This window comes from Ictidomys tridecemlineatus, chromosome 6, assembly GCF_052094955.1.
Source record: "Ictidomys tridecemlineatus isolate mIctTri1 chromosome 6, mIctTri1.hap1, whole genome shotgun sequence".
Classification (NCBI taxonomy): Eukaryota; Metazoa; Chordata; class Mammalia; order Rodentia; family Sciuridae; genus Ictidomys; species Ictidomys tridecemlineatus.
Genome location: NC_135482.1, coordinates 62,668,244 through 62,691,980, shown reverse-complemented (window position 1 = coordinate 62,691,980; position 23,737 = coordinate 62,668,244). Strand labels below are relative to the sequence as shown.

At 50.7% G+C, this 23,737-nt stretch overlaps 1 protein-coding gene and 1 pseudogene across 1 annotated transcript; one reads left to right on the top strand and one right to left on the bottom strand.

Moving 5' to 3' along the window:
* Positions 1–1,412: 1,412 nt before the first annotated feature.
* Positions 1,413–11,707, top strand: LOC101957815 (keratin, type II cuticular Hb5-like; annotated as a pseudogene).
* Positions 11,708–16,250: 4,543 nt separating this feature from the next.
* Positions 16,251–23,373, bottom strand: LOC101967761 (keratin, type II cuticular Hb5). The gene is made up of 9 exons (XM_005324985.4): positions 22,862–23,373; positions 21,074–21,282; positions 20,471–20,531; positions 20,237–20,332; positions 19,419–19,583; positions 19,055–19,180; positions 18,489–18,709; positions 17,644–17,675; positions 16,251–17,282 (listed from the first exon to the last, which is right to left on the bottom strand). Exons 1-9 carry the CDS (start codon positions 23,279–23,281, stop codon positions 17,089–17,091), a joined length of 1,524 nt encoding a protein of 507 aa, XP_005325042.1. The 5' UTR covers positions 23,282–23,373; the 3' UTR covers positions 16,251–17,088.
* Between the last annotated feature and the right edge of the window lie 364 nt (positions 23,374–23,737).

Here is a 23,737-nt window from a genome sequence, read left to right as displayed (position 1 = left end):
GGTGTGTATGTGTGTTTGTGTGTTGAGAGAGAGAGAGAGAGAGAGAGAGAGAGAGAGAGAGAGAGAGAGAGAGAGAACCTCATTCTTCCGGTTGTAATTGGTTCTTTTCTTGTGCACTGTTGCCTCCTCCCTGAGGGGGGGGGTCCAGAAGATTACTCTTCCCTCCTGTCTTCCTGCACAGAGAGCTTTCCCCATCAACCTGGGGGCTGCAGGTTTGGCCTGACTGTGGCCAGGGCCGTACTGTGCTTTATGGAAAGGCAGGTGCTTTCCTTTGTTGCACCCCATTTCCATGCTGTCCTAGGTGCACTAAAGAAGGTGTCCTATAAGATGGGGTGGGAGGCATGGGTGGTAGCCCCTGTCTTTGTGAGGGATCTCACGCACTCAATCATTCCCTCCAGGGATCGGGTTTGCAAGGTGGCTCTGCATCTCAGCCTGTTCTCCTGCCAAAGCTTATCATCACTGAGGACTTGTTTGTGGTCTTGCCTCCTTTGTGACCCTCCAGCCAGCCTCAAGTGGCCCTCCTCAGAAAGCAAGGGCATACCCTCTGTGCTCTGTCTCTGGTTCACCATCCCCCCCCCACCCCCCTTTCCCATGGATCTTTCCCACCTCTGCCGGGTCTCCCTAGTTCCTCAGGGGCCACCTCTGTCCTTGTGGCTTTGCATTCCTCAGCACACAGGCTGGGATCTTGTTCTGGTTGACCTCAGCATTTGTCTGCTCCCAAGGCAGCTGCTAATCTGGCCTATGGTGGAGTGTCCATTAGCAGTTGCAGATGAGCTAGAGCCATTGGCCACTCCTTCCTGTGTCAAGGCCTTTTGGTCAACCAGTGCTTCCTGAGGACCTGACTGTGCTCATTGTTAGGAGGATGGAAGGTAAATAGATATGCTTCTGGCCTTCGAGGGGCAATCTTGAAGTGGTCTCCAGTGGCCACCCTGTGGGTGAGGGATGGCAAGGGAAGGTGTGAGGAGTTCCCACTTGTGGTGGCCTGGAAGGTCTCACTAAGGCCATGAGGGACCTTAATGGGTCATAGGACCCTTTAGTTCCAGGAAGGTGCTGGCTCCAGCCTCCACCTGCAGGATGGGGTGGGATGGGGACTCCTGGTCTAGTCACAGCATTGGAGGGAAACGAGGGGCTGGATGGATCTGTGTGGGCCCGTGGGGGTGAGAGACAGGGGAAGGGCTTATTGTCATTCAGGGTCCCTCCTTGTGCCTATTAAAAGAGGTGAGTTTCAGCGACCTCATGTTGCCTAGCGGGAGATTCCCACGCTCATAAATGGCATTAATAACTTTCTCCTACCTTTTATGTGGTCAGGAAGTCTGTCCTCTGCCCAATAAAAGGCAAGAGCAGTGACAGGGCTCTCTTTGAGGCCTTGTTGTCCTTTAGTCCTCTCCCTGTCCGTCCAGCACAGCAAAGGCATGGCAAGCCGCTCCTACCGCATCATTGGGGCCGCGGGGTGAGGAACTTCAGCTCCTGCTCTGCTGTGGTGCCCAAGCCGGGGGCTTACAGCTGTGTCAGTGCCATGGCCCACTGTGGGGCTGGTCCTGGGGGGCTGGGTTACAGACGCCTTGGGGGCTTTGGCAGCAGGAGCCTGTGTGTGGTGGGCTCCCCCAGGGTGGCAATGAGCTGCCGATGGCCCAGTTTTGGCTACCGGGCAGGGGGTCTTTGTGGGCCCAGTCCCTCCAGCATCACCTCTGTGTCAGTCAAGGAGAGCCTGCTCACGCCCCTCAACCTGGAGATCGACCCCAACGCGCAGTGCGTGAAGCATGAGGAGAAGGAGCAGATCAAGCGCCTCAACAACAAGTTCGCTGCCTTCATTGACAAGGTGGGTGTCCTGGATCACAGGGTTCCTGAACAAGGGGTGTCTGTGTGCTCCTCCCTGGGGATGCGGCTTAGGAAGGAGCTAAGTTTCAAGTAACTGATGAGGGATTAGGTTCAAATTCTGCTACCAACTGGCACTTGGCCTGGAGAACACAGCTAAATTGGGGTCTTGGTTTTCAAATGTTGTCATGAGAGTCAGGTCTAGGAATGGATGTGAAACCACTGGACTGAACGGGAGGGTTTATTGCTGCTGCTCATGCAAGCTGAGTGTACATGGTGACCCTGTCTCTCCCTCAGCTTTTGCCCAGTAGGTGGTGTGGGTGGGGCATGCAAGTGTCTTAGAGAAGATGCTGGCTTCCCTGGCATGGAGAGGGGACCTAGGACCAAGAGGGTTTTGTCTTGCTTCTTGGTGGGGTGCTCTGGTAGGAGGCTGCATTTGCCCGGAAGGCACATCTTTCCCTAATTGGCTCAAGGTACAGTGAGGGCCTGGCCATGCAGACTGAACAGGATGTTTGCACGTGGTTTTCAGGACATAGCTCCTCACTGCTTTCTCTCTGTTGAGAGGAGTCAGTTCCTGGTCTGGGGAGAGACTCACACCACTGTCCCAGGCCAGTTTTCCCCTCATCTGGAGCTGCCGATAGATAGCCACTCCCTCCTCCCAGGGTCCTTTCTTTGGGCTCCAGATGGCTTTGGGCTCCAGACTACAAACAGCATAGATTTGGTGGGTTTAATCCTGCAAAGCAACAAGCCAGAGGGCTGTCCATGACCTTGACCTGCACGTTCAATCTTAAGGAAGACGCCCTTTGGAAATCAGGGTTTGGGGTCCTTTTCCACAAGCATAGACAATTGAGCATTCTTTGTACCAGGCTTGTATTCTCAGATTGAGCTCCAGAGAAAATCACTTGGTTTAGGGCTGGCAATCACAAATTTAGGTGGGGGTGTGGCAGGTGGCACAAATGAAGCCACACTGAGAAGTGTGCCTATCTGGGCAGGGGGTGGGGGAAGGTGTCGGACAGCTGCTACAAGACATCAGTCGTAGGCCTAGCATTGCCAGAGCCTCTGTTTGCAATAAGAATTGGAGAGAAGGAGGCCAAGTGGCCTGGTTGGTGGCCTAATTAGGCAGCTGGGTCCCCTAATTCCTGGGACCCTCCCCCCTTCTGGGTTCCAGTGCCCCAGGATCAGATTGAGTGAGAGTTGTGGAGGGTGCATTTTTTTTTTTTTTTTTAGAGAGAGAGAGAGAGAGAGAGAGAGAATTTTTTAAATATTTAATATTTATTTTTAGTTTTTGGTGGACACAACATCTTTATTTTATTTTATGTGGTGCTGAGGATCGAACCCAGCACCCCGCGCATGCCAGGCGAGCGCACTACCGCTTGAGCCACATCCCCAGCCCAAGGGTGCATTTTTAAATTGCTGCCATATGAATGTCCACAAACTTAGCAGCTGAAAACGTCACAAATTGACCTTCTCATGACGCTGACACCTGTGTGTCGGCAGGGCTGCATTTCTTTCTGGAGGTCCTGGAGATTGTCTATTCCCAGGGCCATTTAGGCTTTTGGCAGAGCTGAGGTCCATGTGGTGGTAGGATTGGGATTGTGGTCCCTCACTGGCTGGCTGCAGGGGTTCTTCTAGAGGCTGTCCACAGCCCTTGGCTAGTGGACTCTTCTGCTCATAATAGTGGGTTGATGTCATCCTATGTTTCAATGATTTCTTTGCCTCCTCTGAGCATCTCTCTCACTCTTTGGCCTTCCTCTTCTACTTTGTCCCTGTGACTACCTTTTGCCCAGCTGGAAAATCTAGGAAAATCTCCCAATCTTCAGGTCCATAATCTTAATTCCATAGGCAAAGTCCCCTTTGCCATGTAACATAACACATTCACAGGTCTTGGGGACTAGGGAACAGACATCTATGAGGGACTATTATTTATTTGATCTTGTGACACAGAGCCTGCAGGATCAGATGCCATTTTGTTCTGTGCAGAATGAACAAATGGTGGTCGACCATGTGCTCCTTCTGGGATGGGCGGAGGAAGTTACTTGGGGAATGATTAGGACCTGAACGTCCAGACTTTGCCAATGAGCTGGTCTCCTTGGGAAGCTCATGGGCTTCTGCAGGGCAGGGGCTATCCCCCAGGGCTGAGAGAGCTCTGGGGGACATGGCGCCCTCCCTAGGTTCCCACCCTGAGGTTTTCCTCCACTCTGGGTGGCAGGTGCGTTTCTTGGAGCAGCAGAACAAGTTGCTGGAGACCAAGTGGCAGTTCTACCAGAACCGCAAATGCTGCCAGAGCAGTCTGGAGCTGCTGTTTGAGGGCTACATCGAGACCCTGAGGCGGGAGGCTGAGTATGTAGAGGCTGACAGTGGGAGGCTGGCCTCGGAGCTCAACCACGTGCAGGAGGCGCTGGAGGGCTACAAGAAGAAGTGAGCATGGGAGGCTTGGCACAGGTGCAGGGAGAGGAGTAGGGTTTGGCTGAGGCCATGCAACTGTCCAGGAGACAGAGACTGCTGAAGGTCAGAGACCCTCTTGGAGACCTACCAGCAGGTTCTGCTTTATCATATTGTTCTGTCTTGTCTCCACTCCCAGTGTTCACAGTCCCGTCCTGGAAACCAGGGAAAGATTTGGAGCAAAGAAGAGCTTCTAGTCCACTCAGGACTCAGATTGGCATAGAGATGGAGGGAGAAGAACAAATGAAGGAGGAGGACCAAGGGCTCCCAGTAGGGCTGGAGAGCAGGACCTGGCAGAAGCCAGTCTAGCCTGGGTGGCAGGGAAAGGCCCTGGAAGAGGAAATCTTGAAAATGGTCTGGCTGTTGCTGCCCAAGAATCAGAGGGTCTTGGATGGGTCCTTTCTTTCTTTTCTTTTCTTTTCTCAGATGTTGATGGACCTTTACTTTATTCATTTACTTATATGTGATGCTGAGAATCGAACCCAGTACCTCACACATGCTAGGCAAGTGCTCTGCCAGTGAGCCATGACCCCAGCCCTGGTCCTTTCTTTACTCTGCAGATAAATCATCAAGCTCCACGATTCAAATGCCAGTGTCCATCTTTTGTTGGAGCCTGAATTATTGAGTTTGGCCATTATCTGTGCTAAGCTCACTGGGTCACTGTTAATCCACTCCACCCACCACCACCCCACCACAGATCCAGACAGAGTGAATAGAGATTGTGACATGAATCCATCCTGGGAATTCTAATGCTAACCTTCCTTGGAATCACGCCTTTTACCATCTAGAGGGACACAGCAGAGGGTCTTTACCCCCCTTGGGGTGAAGCAAATGCACATATGATTTTCAGTGGTCAGGTATCAAGTTCTGTCTCCCATTTGGGGCGTGTGAGGACTGGTAATTACAGAGCCGAGAGTTTATTGGAGCCCAAATTTCCCTGTAATTAAAGAGTCGTGGAAGTCAAGCTCTGGGAACTCTGCTTTCCTTGTTAGCTAGGACCAGTGTCCCCCAGCGATGGGGCCTCATTGGCAAGGGGACGGGGACCAGGCTGGTGGAGGAGGCTCAGAGAAATGCCCTAGACTGTGGATTGCCTCCAGGAATTCAAGTCTTGGGATACTAGGGTGGGTGGAGGACGGGAAGACAGAACCTCAAAGGGAGTAGTAACAGAGAGCTTCATTGATGTTTTGAACAATTTCAGAGTTGAAAGACTTGAGGGAACATCTGTGTGCCTTTCACTTATCACACAGATATTTACTGTGTGCCTTGCTGCACAGCAGATGACTTAAGCCAAGACGCAGAGATTAAGTGGTTTGCAGTGACTGTATTCCAAGCTGGGACCAGAGTCCAGTGTCCTTTTGCAAATTATTTTGTGTTTGGAAATAGAGATTCAGAGAGATCAAGCCTCTTCTTCAAAGGTACACAGAAAGAGGGGGAAGACCAGGGCGTTTAGGAACCCTGGGCTCTGTCTTACAACCTGTGCCCTCTCTTCAGGTATGAGGAGGAGCTGGCCCTGAGGGCCACAGCTGAGAATGAGATTGTCCTGCTGAAGAAGGTGAGTAACTCTGACTTGTGGGGAAGAGCTCAATCTTGGATGCTTGAGATTTGGATACTGGGTTGTGTTTTCATCAATCCAAACCCCTGGCCATTGATGGTGGACTGGTTTGGCTGCAGAAGCCATTTTGGGCCCCCAGCAATCCAGACAGTGCTGATGAGGCTTGAGAAAAAAAAATCTCATGATGTTGGTCTGTTTATAAGCAACTTGATTATCTGAAATGTTCACTAGTGAAGCCAAGGATGTAGCTCAGTGGTAGAGCACTTGCCTAATATGTGAGGCCATGGATTCAATCACCACCACCACCACCACACACACACACACACACACACACACACACACACACACACTCACACACAAAATCAAAATGTTCACTTTTACAGCTGTTTAAAGCACATGTGAGCATGGCCTCCTCCCATCATCCCAGATTCTAGGTTCTTAGCTTGCTAGTGATTTTGAAAGTATGACTGTCATTCAATGCCACCAGAGAGGATAAACAAAACAAAACACCCTAAACCCAACCCAACCCAAACCACAACAAAAAAACAACCCAGGAAAAAACTGCTCATGATTTCCTTTTTGTTTCAAATTGGTGAGTGAAATAATGTGCTTCCTGGGCATGTTGGCACACACCTGTAATCCCAACAACTCAGGAGGCTGGGACAGGTGCATTGCAAGTTTGAGGCCAGCCTCAGCAACTTAGTGAGGCCCTAGGCAACTTAGCGAGATCCTATCTCAGAACAGAAAGGAAAGGGGGCTGGGGATGTGGCTCAGTTGTTGAGCTCCCTAGGTTCATTCCCTGGTACAAAAAAAAAAAAAAAGAAAGAAAAGAAAAAAGAGAAAAAATATGCTTGTCAGTCACTTGATTTGTAAGTGATGGTGGAGTGGAGTGGAGGGCTGGTGACAAATCTGCCAGCTATGTGTGCCTGGGTCTCAGGCAGGAGTGTGAGTTGTTGGGTGTGGGGTGTTGCCTGGCCTGGGCCCCTCTGCCTGCCTATGCTTGTGCTCTGAGGGCAGCTGGGTGGGGAGGCAGTGGCCTGCCACTCTGGGCTGTGAGGCCAGGCCTTGCTTTCAGCAGGGTCCTCAGCCCAGGAGCGGGTCAGATTCCTCTTCACTTCCTTCCTCCAAGTGGTTCCAGGTTCATGCCATGGGAGGGAATGCAGTAGCTGATAAAGAAAGAGGCCCTGAAGGGGAAGATGAAGAGTCCAGGTTGGAGGGAACACACAGGCTGGCGGAGCAGGGACAGGCCAGGCAGAGAGTGGGCTGGGAGACAGCCTCAGGCCCCAGAGAGTGCGGAGGCTCAGGGAACAGTGTGGGGGTGTGCCCTCCCAGTCCTCTCTTGTCTGTCCCCGCAGGACATAGACAGTGCCTATCTGCGCAAGGCAGACCTAGAGGCCAATGTGGAGCCACTGAGGGAGGAGGCCATCTTCCTGAGGACCCTCTACGAGAAGGTAACATAAGGGCATTTGGGGTGTGTCCCCTCCTGGTTCCTGGGTCCTAGGTACATTCTTTACCTTCCTAGGGCCAGAACACCTTCCTTTCTGTGACCCCAAGGGACTTTCCTCTTGTTTAGGCCTCCTCTCACAATGGGTGATTCTCTTCCTTTAAAATGATTTGAGAGACTGTGATTCACTCCCTGTCCACTTGGCATGACTGGGAATGGAGATCTGACAATTCATTCCCTCCTTTGGGTAGTGTAAAAACCCAGTTAGATAACCCAGGATGTTAACTCTGGCTGTTCCCCGATAGATTCCATTTGGACGTGTAGCTACAGCTGGTGTGAGGAGGTCAGTGCCAGCGGTGGAGAGACCAGGGGGTCTGCACACACAGAAATCTATCTTTGGGGATCCAGGTGCTAGTGGAATTCTCCCTGGCTCACTGCCTGGGCTCATGGGCCTCTTCTTCTCAAAGCTACATTTCTCAAACGTCCTTCCTGGCTGGTAGTTTTCTAATTTCTTTCTTAAGGTCTGGAGATGGGGCTGATTGCCCACACAGATGGGATGGGAGGGGGATTTGGAGTCAAGGGCACTGGTTGTCTCCCACAGGAAATCCTCATCCTTCAGTCACAAATCTCTGAAACCTCAATGGTGGTGAAGATGGACAACAGCTGGGAGCTCAATATGGACATGGTCTTGGCTGAGATCAAGGCTCCGTATGATGGTATTGCTAGACGCAGCCGGGCTGAGGCCAAGTCCTGGTACCAAACCAAGGTAAACGGGAGGGGAGGTTGTCCCTCTGAACCAGGAGGATGGCTGTGAACCTGGAGCTGCCTGGGACATGCACCCATGCACCCCAGAGGGGCTGCACCTGAGGTCCTAGGCAGAGCAGGGCCAGGGGGTGGGACCGCTACAGAACCATGGGCTGGCTAGTAAGACTCTCGTGGTGACATCCCGCTGCGCCCTCCAGCTACCACGTCTTCTATATATTTGCCTCCCAACCTGCAGTGCGAGGAGATGAAGGCCACAGTAACCCAGAAGAGTGAGAATCTTTGCAAAAGCAAGGATGAGTTCAACCAGCTGAACCGCAGCATCCAGTGGCTGACGGCAGAGGTGGAGAACGCCAAGCAGCAGGTCAGGGATGCGAGGGCCCTTGGGGCCTCAGCCACTCCTCTGGTTCTGTTTTCCTGCTCTCTAGGGAAATGCCACGGTCTTTGAAGAGGCTTGTATTTTATCTGTGCCAGAGAACTCATCCCCTCTCCTGTTGCCAGCACTTGCCATTGACTTCCCAGTGCTTATGGATTTGATAGATGTAAATAGCATCAATCTTTTATTTCTCTGGTTTATGAGTCATAAGGAAATGTCCTCATGCACTTGCTGGTCATTTGTCCTTCCCCTCCTCAGGACTGCCTGGGTGTGCCGGTTGCCCGATTTCCTACTGGGATTCCTGTCTTTCTCTTGGTGATTTGTAGCATTGCCAGTCCATTCCATTCTATCTAGATTGTAGCCCTTTGTCAGTTGAGTATGTGTTGTGATCCATTGATCCCCTCTCAGTGCTCGTCTGTTTGCTTTGCTTAGGGTCCTCTTCTGAACAGAAGCCTTCATCCTGGATGTGGCCAAATCTATCAGTTCTTCCCTTAGGGGCTTCTACTTAGAAAGTTTTGAGATAAACCATAGTGGCCTCTAATATTTTTGTCTCCTATTAAATTATAGCATTACCTCTCACATTAAATTCTTCAGTCCATTTGAACTTTATTTTTTGCCTATATAGTGAAGAGGGTTTCTGTTGAGAGCCACAGCCCAAGGGGCCCCAGCAAACTTCCAGCTGCCAGTTGATGATTGGCTCACAGCTGCCCCAGCAAACTTCTAGCTGCCAACTGATTGGCTCCTCTGCGGTGATGTTTATTGGGCTATTTCCCCGCCCTTTCAGACCACGGAGCTGCTCATTGGGGGAATTTTTTTGGCTTTGCTCATGCGACCTAGCCAATCAGCCTCAAGAGAATGAGGAGTGGGGGAGGTTGAGAGGCTTGTGGGAAGCCGGTGGTGGCAGTTGGGCTCTGAAGGTTTTTCCTGAGGAGCTGTTTTGTTTGGTGTGTGTGGTTCTCAAAATAAAGTTCGTTTCTTTTGACAAGTGGCTCCTGAATTGTGCCCAGCCAGATTGCTGCAGGTTTCAAATTTAATCTTTCTACGTATTGTAAGAAAATAAATAATGCATTCTCTGTCCCCGATGTGATACCACTTCTAACGGAATGCTGAGCTCACACCTAAACCTGGCTCAATTTCCATCCTTTCCCTCTTGTATGGCTCTTCTCAACTACAGTTCTAGATGTATCACAAGTGACTTGTCACTAGTAGTAGTTGAGCTAATGGCATGTGGGAACAGATTACTATGTAGAAAGGAAACTGGAGAAGGTTTAAAGTAGTCCCCATCCTGATGTTGGTCTTGCTCATTTGCATCTCGATGGTCCCTCTCGGTGGGACAGAAGGTGAGGCTGGAGTCCAGTCTGAGGGCAGTAGCTGTTCTTTGGACTCATGGGGCCAAACAGTGAGATCCTGTATAGTGGCTTCTGAAACCTGAGCTTGTCATTGCTTAATTGGGTAGCCTAGGACAAATCACAGCCTCTCCAACTCTCAATTTCTTCATCTGCCTAATGGGAATAATCATGCCTGTTCTGACAAGCCCAAAGAATCACATTGAAGGTCAAATAAGATAATATCTGTGAAAATGCCTTGTAAACTAACATTGGTGTTCAAATCTATGGTAATATCACTAATGATATTACCATATCATTAATATCATGATATTACCAACGGAATCTGCGCTTTGTTAACATTTCCTCCCTCTAATGGTTGGCTTGTAAAACTCAACTGGGTTATACAATAAAGTGGTACAAAAATGAAGGAAAAAAACTCCAAATGAGCTATTCTTTTTCTGCCCAGTGAATTTTCCATTCATCCATTCCTTTGAGAAAGCATCAAACTCAGAAGTTGACCATTTTAAACAGAGGCAAATAGATGACCAAGGCCACTGGAGAATTATCAAGGACTCCAGGGTCTGCGTGCCCTTTGCAAACTCTTTATTTCCTCTTCTCCCCCACAGTGTTGCAAACTCGAGGCTGCCATAGCCGAGGCAGAGCAGCAGGGCGAGGTGGCCCTGAGCATGCCCGCTGCAAGCTGGCTGAGCTGGAGGGCGCCCTGCAGAAGGCCAAGCAGGACATGGCCTGCCTGCTCAAGGAGAACCAGGAGGTGATGAACTCCAAGCTGGGCCTGGACATTGAGATCGCCACCTACAGGCACCTGCTGGAGGCTGAGGAAAACCGGTGAGGGCTGGGGAGTCTGAGGTCCCTTCACATCCTCACCCAGGGCTGGAATGGTGCCTCACTGGAATGGAATTCTCCAGGCAGAGAATGTTCAAACTGGGATCAGCTCAAACTGACCATTGAGTTTATCCATTTTCCCATTTTGTAGACAGGAAAACTGAGATCCAGAGTAGGGAAGGGGCTTGCTCAAGATCATAGCCTGGTGGTGGCTAAGCTAAAATAATACCAGTATAGTGCAAAAGCAAAGGAACTTGGATCAAATAGCTCCCTCTTTTTTTCACCTGCAGGTTGTGTGAAGGCGTGGGATCAGTCAACATCTGTAAGTTGGTTGTGGGGTGGGTGTGTGGTTGTGGGGGATGGTTTTCTTAGGTGTCAATAGTCTTCATATCAGGGTGCATCAAACAGAGGACTGAACCTCTGTCTGGATGAGGGAGACCAGAGCTGAAGTCCGTGGGATATAGTCAAAATATTTGTCCCCAACATGGACCCATCTGGAATATCCATGAATATGATAAGTTCTGATCCCCCTAATTGGTTCTACAAAATAGCCTATGCCCTTCTGTTACACATGTGGTCTCATGTTTTCATGAGAAAAAAAATACTAGATTTATATTTGATCATTTGGGGCCTCTGTAGGTAGCTTGATTTTTTCTGCTGTATATACCCTACCAGGCCAGGTGCCTATTTCTGACCCATTTGTTTTGTCCACCTTTCCAGCAACCATATTTCTAGATGATTCATTTAGTGTGATCCATCAGGTTTTGCATGAATACATCTTAACTCCAGTCTGGCCCAAATAGTGTGTGGAGTCCAATTTGCATATCACATTCCTGTAAGAAGCAGATTGTAGTGGCTTTAGGTTCGACTAAGACTCATGTTGCTAGTCCCTCAGAGCATGAAGAGAATTAATCACAGGTTATAAAAGATTCTGGGTCATACCATGTCTGGATAGAAGAGACTTCTGACCTGGTGTCTCTGTCCACAGGTGTGAGCCGTTCCCACGATGGTGTGGTCTGCGGAGACCTCAGTTCCACTGTCTCTCGTGGCCTAGGGGGCATGGCCATCGGTGGAGGTGCCTTGTTCTCCCCTTCTGTAGTGGGGGCCTGTTCAAGTGCAAGATCTATGCGGTTTGCATAGACAGGTGTGGGACTCTGGATGGGTTGGGTCTCTGAGGGCACTGGTTTTCGAAGGGCAAGTCTTTTTTCTTATGGCCCAAATGTCAGTTTAATAACTTCCCATTTCAGGAGTATAGAAGTAACTCTCCAGTTTCCTTCTTATTAGAGTTGTGATTATTCATCAGTTGTAAACCTTGGGTTTGACCAACACTGGATATGACGTGTTGGTGAGAGGGATCTCAGATGGGAAACTTTGTTTCTCTTCTTGTATTGGAAGAACTCTGCTTTTCTCTCCTTATTTAATTTGGAACCTATTTTTTTTAAAGATTTATATAAACCTGGCTGGGTAGAAGATATTTTGCCACAAGAATACATATTCGATCTCAAGACACAAAAACCTTTGAAAGTACTCTTGGGCAATGCAATCCCCCTGACATCTTCGGATCATGTCTCCAGGGTCCTCATTGATCAGGTTATTGTAAGAACGTTCACAATTTCCCTCTGAAGGTCTGACTGAGTCTGCTTAGATGAACTAATAATGGACAGGTTAACAGGAGAAAATTTATATGATTTATTAATGTGAAAATGTGTATGGGAGACACAGACAAAATCGAGACTCAAAGAAAGGACCAGATGGTTGAAGCTTCAGCAGCATTTTGAGCTACAGAAAGAAATAGGGGCTTGAGGTTCCTGGGGAGGTGGCAACAAGTTACGGGAAGGTGAAGGGAAAACTGTACTTCAAACAGATGTTGTCGTGTTACGTAGATAAAATGTCCTCAGTGCTCTCTCAGAGCTACTTTTAGAAGAATAGATGAAAAGTCTGTGCATTGGTGACTTTGAGTTTTTACTCTTTTCTGGAGGTTAATTTTTTCTGGTTATTTGATGAGAAAACTACTGAGAAGGCTTAAGAAAGCTGAATTTCTTTTGAAAGAAGTTTCCTTTGCCAGTTAGGGGAGAAGAGGATGATCAAGAGACTGTGGGGTGGGGGAGAAGGTCACAGAGACTTGGATTCCAAGTCTGTTCTTAACCTCAGCAAGTCAAGGGGGGCACTCTTTGGAGTGTTGTTTTCTGAGCCCTTCTCAGTGCTTTGTCCCAAGAGGACTAGGGTCTTTCTCAGCAGGGTAGTGCTCCCATTGTCTTTTGCCTCCTGGACCAAGAGGGTCTCACAGGGGGCTGTATCATGTTCTGAATCCCACCAAGTTTGGGGTAGGGGCAAAATCAGGTTGAAAGGGCCACTAGAATAGCTCTGAGTCCCATAGAACACTTGCTGTCCTGGAGTGAAGGATCATGAATGGGAAAGGGTCTGTGTTTCCTTTTTGATGATGGTGGTGGTGATGGTGATGGTGATGGTGATGGTGATGGTGGTGGAGGTAGTGGTAATGGTAGAGGTGGTGGTGATGGTGATGATGGTAGAGGAGATTATGGTGGTAGAGGTGATGGTGATTGTGATGGTGGTGGTTCGGGTGATGGCAATAGTGGTGGTGATGGTGATGGTGATGGTAGTGGCAGTAATCATGATGGATGGTGTGTATTTACCAATTTGTGCTTTGGGTGTTTCCTTCATTTTAACATATAAGCTTGTTCTGTGTGTTCTGTCCTCTCACCCAAGTCCCATGCAGGTGACGCAACTGGGGCTCCTCTTGGTGAAGTGGGCTGGCTGCAGAATAAAAGCTAAGGAAGAGAAGGCAGTGAAAAAGCCACAGGGCACAGAAACTAATTTTTGAAAAGCAAGGGCAGGATGGCTAGCAGATCTTAGGGAGCGAGATTCCACACTAGAAAGAGAGAGGGAGTCCACGCTAGCTTTATTTATATGGGGAAACATCAAGGTTTTTTCCCATGGAATGTTGTTTGACAAAGGAAGGAGGTGGGCAGACAGTTCCCAATAGGTTACACCCAACTCTCTCTAGTAGAATGAAGACAGAAACCTCATGCCTTGGGTGATCTGATGCACATGGGAGAGCTGGGATAGTTCCCAAGGGAAAAACCTAAGTCTCTATGGCTTGGTATGGAGTGAAGACCCCTCAAGTAGTTCACAGGTGGCTCCCCACACTGTCCCTACTCTATTCCATTTATATTTCATTTCCTAACTGATCACTTTTTACCATCACTGCCCAGAAGCAGTGAATTATGGACACATTGGAAATCTTTCTCTTTTTCACTTTTTTTTTTTTTTGGTATTGGGGATTGAACCTAGGGATGCTCTACCACTGAGCCACATCCATGGACTTTTATATCTTGATAAGTTGCTGAAAGTCTCAGCAGATAACTGAGGCTAGCCTCAAACTTGCAATCCTCCTGCCTCAGCCTTCTGAATTGCTGGGATTACAGATATGCACTACCACTCCTCTTGGTATTTGAACAAAGCAAAAATGCTCAGGCATTTCCAGGGGCACAAAAGTGTCTAGCGAGATTTAAGGGGGAGAAAAGTAGCACAAGGCAGGGTGAACTAAGCCTTCTTCCATTGCTGGTTCTTCCAGACAGATACCCATATCCAAGAACAGCAGAGCTTAGTGTTAATGTCCTAGATGCTGTAATCTTCAGTGAACAAAACACCCTCTAATGTCTTTGTTTCCAGAAAGCAGTAGTGATGTGAAGAGTCCAGATAAGGGGTGATTCCTAGATGGTCATTTCCATGTCCATGTGGAACACACTTTGTAATTTCCTCAATAATGTGGTTAATTTGTGTTTCTCATGATGCTGGGGTTAGTTGAGTAATAAAAATTCACATTTCCTGAGATCTCAAAAATTGAAGCAAGCACCAATCCAAGACCCTGGGGCCAGGAGAAGGAGCCATCTTGGGAGTGTTGGTGAGGACGGCCCAGGCAGAGGGGAACTGAGACTTGGTGGGGGAGTGTTAGTGCTTTAGGAGGGAGATGACCAAGCCCAAATTTGTCTGTAGATTTGGAAGGGTTATAATCCATACTTTTCAAATATTTGGAAACTTTGTGTTTGGGGAAAACATTGAATATTTAAATAAGAATTGATTTCAGACAGAGATCGGATTTCCTCTGATGAAGATGTTAGCTTGGTTTGTGATGTTTCAAAGGAAAAGAGAGCCTAGGGAAGAGATCTAGACTCACTCCCACAGACGGTCCTTTACTGGGGCTGCTTCTCTTCTGACTTTTCTTGGATCTCTCAATTTCAGATCACTTGACTGCAAACATTTCATTTCTAATTAAACTTCAATCCTTAATTACTTGGATTCTTCCTGTTACCTCCCTCAGGGAACAAAGCTTTTACAGGGAGAGAGGTGCAGGAACCCCAGAGCTATGAACCCAGAAGAGTGAGCTCTGACTGAATCAGTTGCCTGGTCTGTATACCAAGCATGTAAATGTATTAAAAAGCTTATTAACACCTTCCAGATCCATCAGTTTAACTTTGTGTATTTTTTTGTGGGTATGTGTGTGTATGTGTGTGTGTGTGTGTGTGTGTGTGTGTGTGTGTGTGTGTGTTGCTGAGAATTGAACTCAGTGCCTTGTGCATGTGAGGCAAGCACTCTACCAACTGAGCTATATCCCCAGCCCTCTATTTGACTTTTTAGTGCATGGTGTCATATATTTTGGTTATCGAATCTTGCATTTTAGTTTTTCTTGATCCACGGTGACATAGTTGTTTTCCCTAAGCATGTGCTCACTCAGCATTCCAGATCCGCAGGAGGTGGCCTGGCTGGAAAGACCTCAGCCCTCTCCTCTCACAGTCCCCAGACTGATGCCCAAACTGTGAGAGAATCTCCGAAACCTGGCAGTCCTGGCAGAATTGGGGCTCAAATCTCTATCTCCTGATATTTTAGCCTTTGAGAGTTAACCTTTCCTGTGGACAATGATATGCCCTAAATTGTAAGCATGCCCTCAGGGACAAGAGAGCCAGGAGATAGAAGGAGGACAGGCAAGAGACGGAGGAGGCCTGCCTGGGTGACCCATGAACGTCAAATGCAGTGGCAGCCTGAGTGCCTAGAAGCTATGAATCCAGAAGAGCTGGGAGACAGAATAAGAGATCTCAGCTTGGGGCAGGGAGGGGATGTGTGGTGAGGGGAGGGCTGGCAGGCAGGGAGCAGAGGAGAGCCCTGAGAAAAGACCAGCTAGAGGAGGGGCATGGGCTGGCCCACGTGGAGGTGAAGAGAGTGGTCCCAGGAGCCTCAGAGGGTGGACTTGCCTCACTGCGGGCAGGTCCAGGTCTGGAAGGGTCTGCCCTGGGCAGAGGGCTTGGACGTGGCTGAGGAGTAAGTGGGGAAAAAGGAAAGGGAGGGAGTTGCCACTGGTTTAAGAGGTACACCTGTGTTGGGAAGTCATCTAAAACTGGCCAAGGGGGTAGGGTTGTGGCTGCTGAGAGGGGTTATAGGTATAGGGGTGCTGGGGCTGTGGTCCAGGCCTACAGGGACTGAGGAGGACCAAGTGGAGTCGGGCAGTGGAAGTGGACAGGAAGACGCAGAGTCATGGGACAATGGTGGCAACAGGAGGAATCCTGAGTGGGGCTGGACTGGGATTGTTTGGCTGGTCCTGGGGCAAGAAGGGAGCAGAGATTCTGTAGCCAAAAAGATCATATACCCTTCTTGCATTGCAGCAGCATTTATTGAAACATAGATTGAGACAACCCAGAAGACATGGCACCCACAGACAGTCATAACCAGAGGGGACCCAGGAAGTGACCTAACCTTCTCCATCCGACCAACTCTACATTGGACAATCCCCTCTTGCACTGGGCAGGGGGAGATCTGGAGCAAACATGGAGCCTTTGAAATGTATAAAGGTGCACTGAATAGCAAGACCTGTCCAAAGTCCCCTAACCAGGGGTTACAGGCAAAAGGATTTCCACCATAATGGGCCTCTCCACTGGGAGGTCACAGGAGGAGTCTGGCTGGAGCAGGTTAACCCAGAAGAACAGTCAACCAGAGAGACAAGCAAAACACAATCAAGAATAAACAGGCAGGGTCTTGCCCAGCGGCCATTCTTGCCGGCAGTACAGGGAGCTGCTGGGAGTGGGGCCTCCTCTGGTTGCGGGAGGCCTGGCTGGGTGGTTAGGATCATGCCTTGACCCAGGGGAAGGCTCAGCTTCCATGCTGTCCAGCCCTACAGGGTCTGAGGAGGACCAAGTGGAGTTGGGCACCCAAGTGCAGTCGGGTGACTGGTCGTGTCCCGGAGAGCTTGGTGAATAATTCAAATTGGCCACAGGTCTTTGGAGCTAGCTGGAGTTAGGTGAGGGCTAGGAATGGCCCTCTAACACTGAAGCCAAGAGGAGAACTAGGAAACAGCTCCCTAAAACAAGAAGGTGGAGGAAAGCGGCCCAAGGATTTTCCCCTCTCTAGGAACATCTGGAAGATTCTGGAAGCAAGCACACATTTTCCATTCACACATCATTCAGTGCTGGGGTGGACGCCGGTGGGGCAGGCGGCTTGGCAGGAGGCCCCCACACTACGCAAAGCGAACTGACCGGCTGCTCGTGCAGCTGAAGCTGGAGGAGCGGGGCTGGCAGGGGCTGCAGGAGTCGGGGGCCATTACTGTGATGCTGCCCCCGGTGGCTGAGGGCCCAGAGGTGATCTGGCGCCCAGGGGTGGTGCTATATGAGAGGCCACCACAGGTGACTCCACCACGGGAACTGCTGACACCTGTGGGACAAGGAGACACGGAGGGGTGAGGGGCTTGCTGTGATCATCTAGTCCACCCCAAGATGGGTCCAGAGCACTTCTCAAGGGGACTAGTGGTCAATGGCGGGGCCCAGTTCCTCTCAGCTCATCGGGAAAGAAGCGAGGACTCCTGGACCCTTTTCCAAGCCTGCAGCTCACTAAGGCCACCCATAAAAGGACTCAGCTCTGGTTCTGTTCTTCCCTTACTGGTCTTTGGTGAGGGGCAGGGGAGAGAAGAGGCCCTCTCTCAGTGGGGGACAACTGAGGTTCACTGGCTTAGGCCAACGAGTTCACCTTTGCCCATCACAAAGCCACTTTTCCTGGGATTTCAAGCAATACTTACAGACATTCACGGAGCCCACACCCTCGCACAGCCTGCGGGGAAAGAAAACTCCATTAGTTCTTGGCAGTGAGTGGAATTCTTGAGACCCATGGTTGCTTGGGGACAGAAAGTCATCCTGTGTCCTGTGTATAGAGTCTACTTCCTGAGGGGCTAGAGGGGGTCCCCCAAATCTCACTCTCTTTAATGGCTCTCCCTCCATAGAGACCAGCTCCTCTGACTTTTAGCCTGAGTGCGGGTGGTGGTGGTTAAGAGAAGACCTTCTCTTGCTGCCTCCAATCAGATGCCCGTGCCCCCTCCCCCCAACCGGGTTTTCCAAGGGAGCTCTTGGCAGAGCAGAATCCAGTGCTCTAGTGTGTTGAAGAGCTTTGGGGTGGTGTAGAGCTATGTGGGGGTGCATCATTGCGTGCCCAAGCCCCAAGCAGCCATCTGAGGAAGCTTTGCAGCAATAATGGGTTTTAGAGGCACACGACTTAGGTGCAGGTCCCAGCTAGACTGAGTTGCTGTATGGCCGCGGGAAAGGCGCTGAACTCGGAGCCTACTTCTTTGTCTTTGGATGGGAAAAATGAGACCCACCGCATTGGATGGGGAGGGTTATAAAGTGAGTGCTTGACACAGAGCAAGCATATGATAGATACTATTAAAGCCTGCCCAGTACTACCCTGGTCAGTTATGGGTCACACTTGGACCCAGGACAGTTCGCTCTGGGAGACCAGGGCCTCCACCTTGTCCCATTCAAGTGCTCCTCAGGCCTGACTCTGCTTGCCCCAGGCCTGGACACACTCAGGGCAGTATAGCTGTAGATGGGCCTTCCCCTTCTAAGCCCATAAGGTCTTTCTGGGACTCACCTGTGCTCCTCGCCCTCCAGCAGGCGCCTGTAGGTGGCGATCTCGATGTCCAGGCCCAGCTTGGAGTTCATCACCTCCTGGTACTCCTTGAGCAGGCAGGCCATGTCCTGCTTGGCCTTCTGCAGGGCGCCCTCCAGCTCAGCCAGCTTGCAGCGGGCATCGCTCAGGGCTGCCTCGCCCTGCTGCTCTGCCTCGGCCACAGCGGCTTCCAGCTTGGCACGCTATGGGGTAGAGGTGTGAGGCAAGGCTGAGAGAGAAGGCTCAGCTTGTCTCGCCTGAGCTCATGAGGCTAGGGCAGGGAGAGGGAAGACCTGCAGAAAAGGTCAGGGCCACGACCAGGTAGTTCATAGGCTGGAACATGATGGAGGAGTGGGGTGTGCTTTCACCTTCCCACGGATACAGGGTGCCTCTTTTGGAAGTCAGTGGCCCTGCTCATCCCAGCTAGAGTGCTGTGCAGTATGGGGGAGCCCCTGCCCTCTCTCTGGGTCCTTGCTTCCTCCTGGAGGCAAAGGACCTGGCATTGTAGCCTGCTTGTGCTGAGTGCTTGAGTATTCCCTGTAACCTACCTGGCTCTTGGCATTCTCAATCTCAGCCGTCAGCCTCTGGATGATGCGGTTCAGCTCGTTGATCTCCTCCCTGGTGCGGCGCAGGGTCTCCCCATGCCGGATCACCGTGGCCTTCATCTCCTCGCACTGGGGGAAGCAAAAATGCTCATGAAGCTCAGCATGGGAATCCCACCCCCTCGGGATACCAAGGATGCCTGACAGGTGGTACAGTGCTCAGCCTTGGCAGCTCGGCCATACACCAACCTGACAGCTGTCAACCCTTACCATCTCTTACCATCCTTCAAGTAAAAGAAGCCTTTTCTAATAGGCAGTTCACTTTCCCCTCACTGCCTTGTCAAGGAGGCAGGTGTCCTAAGTCACTCACCTTGGTGCGGTACCAGGACTCAGCCTCAGCCCGACTGCGACTGGCAACATCATCATACTGAGCCTTGATCTCAGCCACAACGCAGTCCATGTTCAGGTCGCGGCTGTTGTCCATCTTGACAATGACTGAGGTATCTGAGATGTGGGCTTGGAGAACGCGGATCTCCTGTGGGGCCAAGAGGCAGTGCATTTGGGTCTGGTGCCTGACCTGGGCCGTGTGCTCCCTCAGGGGACCAGGCTCACTCTGGAGTGGGGAGCTGATCAGGAATGCTGTGTGCCTTCTCCTTCTGCTACCACCCCCATCCACACTATAAAACAACAAGGCTGGAAAGGGCCCTTGACATCATGTCAGACCAGCCTCTGACCTCACCATGGGAAAACCAGGGCCCAGAGTGTAAAATAGGCCCGACCCAAAGTTACCCCACAGGGGAGCTGGGTGTGGTGCCCAGGGGAGTGATTAGTCCACTAGTTAAGGCCCCTCCCTATCTGGGAACCCCCACTCCACATATACCTCTATATTTAATGATAGACCAATGCTCCACCAACCAGTGTAGACATGACACTCCAACCCACAGGGGTGCCCACAGACCCCGGAAGCTATGCACACACATACATTCCATTGTTCTCACACATGTGAGCACAGATGTGGCCCAGGCATAAACACCTCACATACCACACCCTACCCTGGGCCCCTCTCACATGGGTGCCCTTGTTCTTTTCACTTGGAAACATATATATGCATAGGCACCCTACCCCCAGCTCCCCCAGTCCTTGCAACCTCCCTTCCAACAGCCCTGGCTGGTTGGCAGGTGCCCTCACCTCTTCGTAGAGGCGCTTCAGGAAGCTAGATTCCTCCACCAGGGCCTCCACATTGGCCTCCAGGTCTGATTTCCGCAGGTAGGCGCAGTCCACATCCTGGCATTTGAACAAGAGGAGGTGGGGGAAGGAGGCCAAAGGAAGGACCTTGAGTCAGCGTGGTTCTGTGCCCAGTGCTGAAGGTTGCACAGATGGGTCCCCTTCCATCCCTCCTTCCCCTGCAACCAGCCCCCTTACCTTCTTTAGAACCACAAACTCGTTCTCAGCTGTGGCTCTCAGAGCCACTTCCTCTTCGTACCTGGAAGTGAGAAAGGCTGGGGCTGAGAGGTCTATTCCAGCTCCTGGCCAAGCTTTTCCAGGGGTTGAAAAGGAATGAACCCTCTTCAGGTATTATCTTGTCGTCTGTCATCTATTAGTACATGGTTCACGGCTAGCTCTGTCCCAGCCTGGCTTCATTTCACCCAAGTCCTCTGCTTCTGGAATGAGATCAGGAATGCACATTCCACCCCCAAGCCTAATGTTTGTGCATCCTGGATCCAAAGAGAGCGAGTGCTACTGTCAGGCAGAGCACGGAGCCTGCATCAGAAAGGGAAGTGATGACGGCTGTAGGACTCTCCAGGCTTCCTTTACTTACTTCCCTGGAGATTAGTTCTAAGACTCACAGGGCCTCCTAGGGGTTGAGGGGGAGCCCAGGAATCTGGGGAAATCTAAGTCCCACTGCTCAGCCCTGCTGGGTCCCAGGAAGTCTTGTTAAAGGAATCTTTAAGAAGCTGTTACACAGGGCTCGTGGGTAGAACCTTCTAGATTTCCCTCTGAGTTGCCTTGGGCATGGGCACTCACTTCTTCTTGTAGCCCTCCAGCACCTCCTGCACGTGGTTGAGCTCTGAGGCCAGCCTCCCACTGTCAGCCTCCACACACTCGGCCTCCCGCCTCAGGGTCTCAATGTAGCCAGCAAACAGGGGCTCCAGGTTGCTCTCGCAGCAGCGCTGGTTCTGGTAGAACTGCCACTTGGTCTCCAGCAGTTTGTTCTGCTGCTCCAGGAAGCGCACCTGCCATTTGGGACAAAGAAAGAGACTCAGGGTGGGGAATTGGGGAGGTGTCTGATACCTAGAGCTCTCTGCTCTTGGATGCTGGAAGCTGAATAGGGTTGAGCCATGCAGTTGAGTGTCTGAGGCTCAAGGGACCCTGTCCCCAGCACTTTAGGGAGTCACTTGATTGACCTAGGCTTGGCTCAAAGCCAAAGTTCTGGTTAAACTTTCTGCCACTTTAAGTTGAGCAACTTTTTGGTATTAGGTTTTCTCATTTCTAACACAGAGCTAATAGTTGATGGAGCTGTGAAGATTGAACCAGTTAATACATGTAAAGTTCTTAGAACAGCCCCTGACATGTATTAAGTGCTCAGCCAATTTAACTATTATAATTACCAGTTTTCCTTTTAATCATTTATGCAACAGACACTTAATTTATGCAACAAACACTTAATTGCAACAAATACTCACTATGTGGTTCCAAGGCCTGCGCTGGGACACACACATCTTTGTATCTATGTCATCTGTCATTTGATATCCTGTGGATTATCACAATCCTGCAGGGGTAGACCTTATCTTGCCCATATCACAAATGGGGAAACTGAGACTCCCAAGGGTCTCAGAAGCTCATAGCAAGTGATGGAATGAGGACTCAATGTCCCTTGCATCCCTGTCCACTGTCTTCACCTGCCCACCCCAGGATGTCTATCTAGCAGCTTATCTAAACTCTCTCAGCTCCTATTTGTTATTGAAAGATGGAGATGATAATACCCCAGTGGGTTATTTTCAGGATTAACTAAGATCACTAAAGAAAAACAGGAAGGTCACCCCTTTGCCCCAGAACCCCAAACCTGATCCTTCTGCTGGGCGGGAAGGTGGCTTCCCGTCTCCCTCCCATACTTCCTGGTCTGTGCAGCAGTGCCTCACTCTGAGGGTACTGGTGGGTCTCCCTCCAGCCAGGCCCCTGCCCAGTCTCCATTGCAGCACTCCATCCGTGAAGAGGCTGACAAGCCTGGGTTAGTTAACTGTCACTCATCCACTACTGTCTTTGGAAACTAATAATAGCAGCAAGCAGTTATTGAGCCTGGACTATTTGCCAGCATTTTCCATGCAGGAGCTCATCAGTCCTCCTAAGGAGCTGGGGAGGCGGGACCTGTTATTCAGACATATAATCTGTCTGGGGCCCCACACTCCTGACTGGCACAGCAAGTTCTTGGGGGAGGCAGTGTGCCCTGAGTGGTGCCCTTCACTTCACATGCCACTGAACCATGCGCCAAAGGCCTTTTATTCTCCTTATTATCTCCTGCTCTTCCCACACCCAGGGCCCAAGTCCAGTTTTTCAAGGACAGCTTTGTGACTGCCATTCTCTTGGCTGCAGAAGCCCACACAGCCTGACCACCACACAGTTTCTAGACCACACCTGGACCTCATAAACTTGGCTGGAACAAAGTGATGGAGATGGATCCTTCTACCTGAATTGGTCTGCGTTTCTTTCCCTCTGCGGTTTCCAACCTGGCAGCCAGCCTGTCTCCCCAGCAGACTTTTTGAGGGAGGGCAGGGCTGAGGTCCTCTCTGCACCATCATAGGCCTCAAAACTGACCTTGTCGATGAAGGCAGCGAACTTGCTGTTGAGGCACTTGATCTGCTCCTTCTCCTCGTGCTTCACGCACTGCGCATTGGGGTCGATCTCCAGGTTGAGGGGCGTGAGCAGGCTCTCGTTGACGGACACGGTGGTGATGCAGGGAGCGCTGGGTCCGCACACGCCTCCGGAGCGGTAGCCGAAGCTGCGGCCGCAGGAGCCAGAGCGGAAGCCCCCAATGGCCATGCGGGGTCCGCAGGAGCCCAGGTTACCAAGGCTGCGGCTGCTGAAGCCCGTGAGCCCCCGGTAGCAGGACACTCCCCGGTAGGGGGTGGCACTGATGCAGCAGCGGTTGCCAGTTTTGGGGGCCACAGCTGAGCAGGAGCTGAAGTTCCTGGTGACCCCACATCCTGAGCTGATCCTGTAGGAGCGGCAGGACATCGTGGGAGTCTGAGCAGAGTGTGAGCGGCTGTGAAAATCAGTGCGGGCTGCGGAGCTGAGGCTGAGGATCCTTCTGGTCTCTCTGATCCTCCCTGGTCCTTTTATTGGTGGGGAGAGCTGGGGTTGGCTGCATAAAAGGAGTGAAAAGCCATTTTATGTTGTTTATTGGCTTGGGGAATTTTCCAGCAACTCCCCAAGGACTCATCTTAAAGGTGAGCTCAGCAGTGATTCCGGCACCGTAAAAGTATTGAAGATGTTATTAGGGACACTGTACGTTTGCACTTTTCATCTTCAAAGCTCGTTTACACCCATTAAGTAATTAATTTTCTCGCAGTCTCTCTGTGAGATGGCCCCAACCCACACTTGGAGACGGAGTTGAACTCCACAACAGTCTGGGGGTGGATGGGTTTGGGTTATAGGCAGGGCCATCATCTCAAGGGAGAGTTTCTGGGGTCT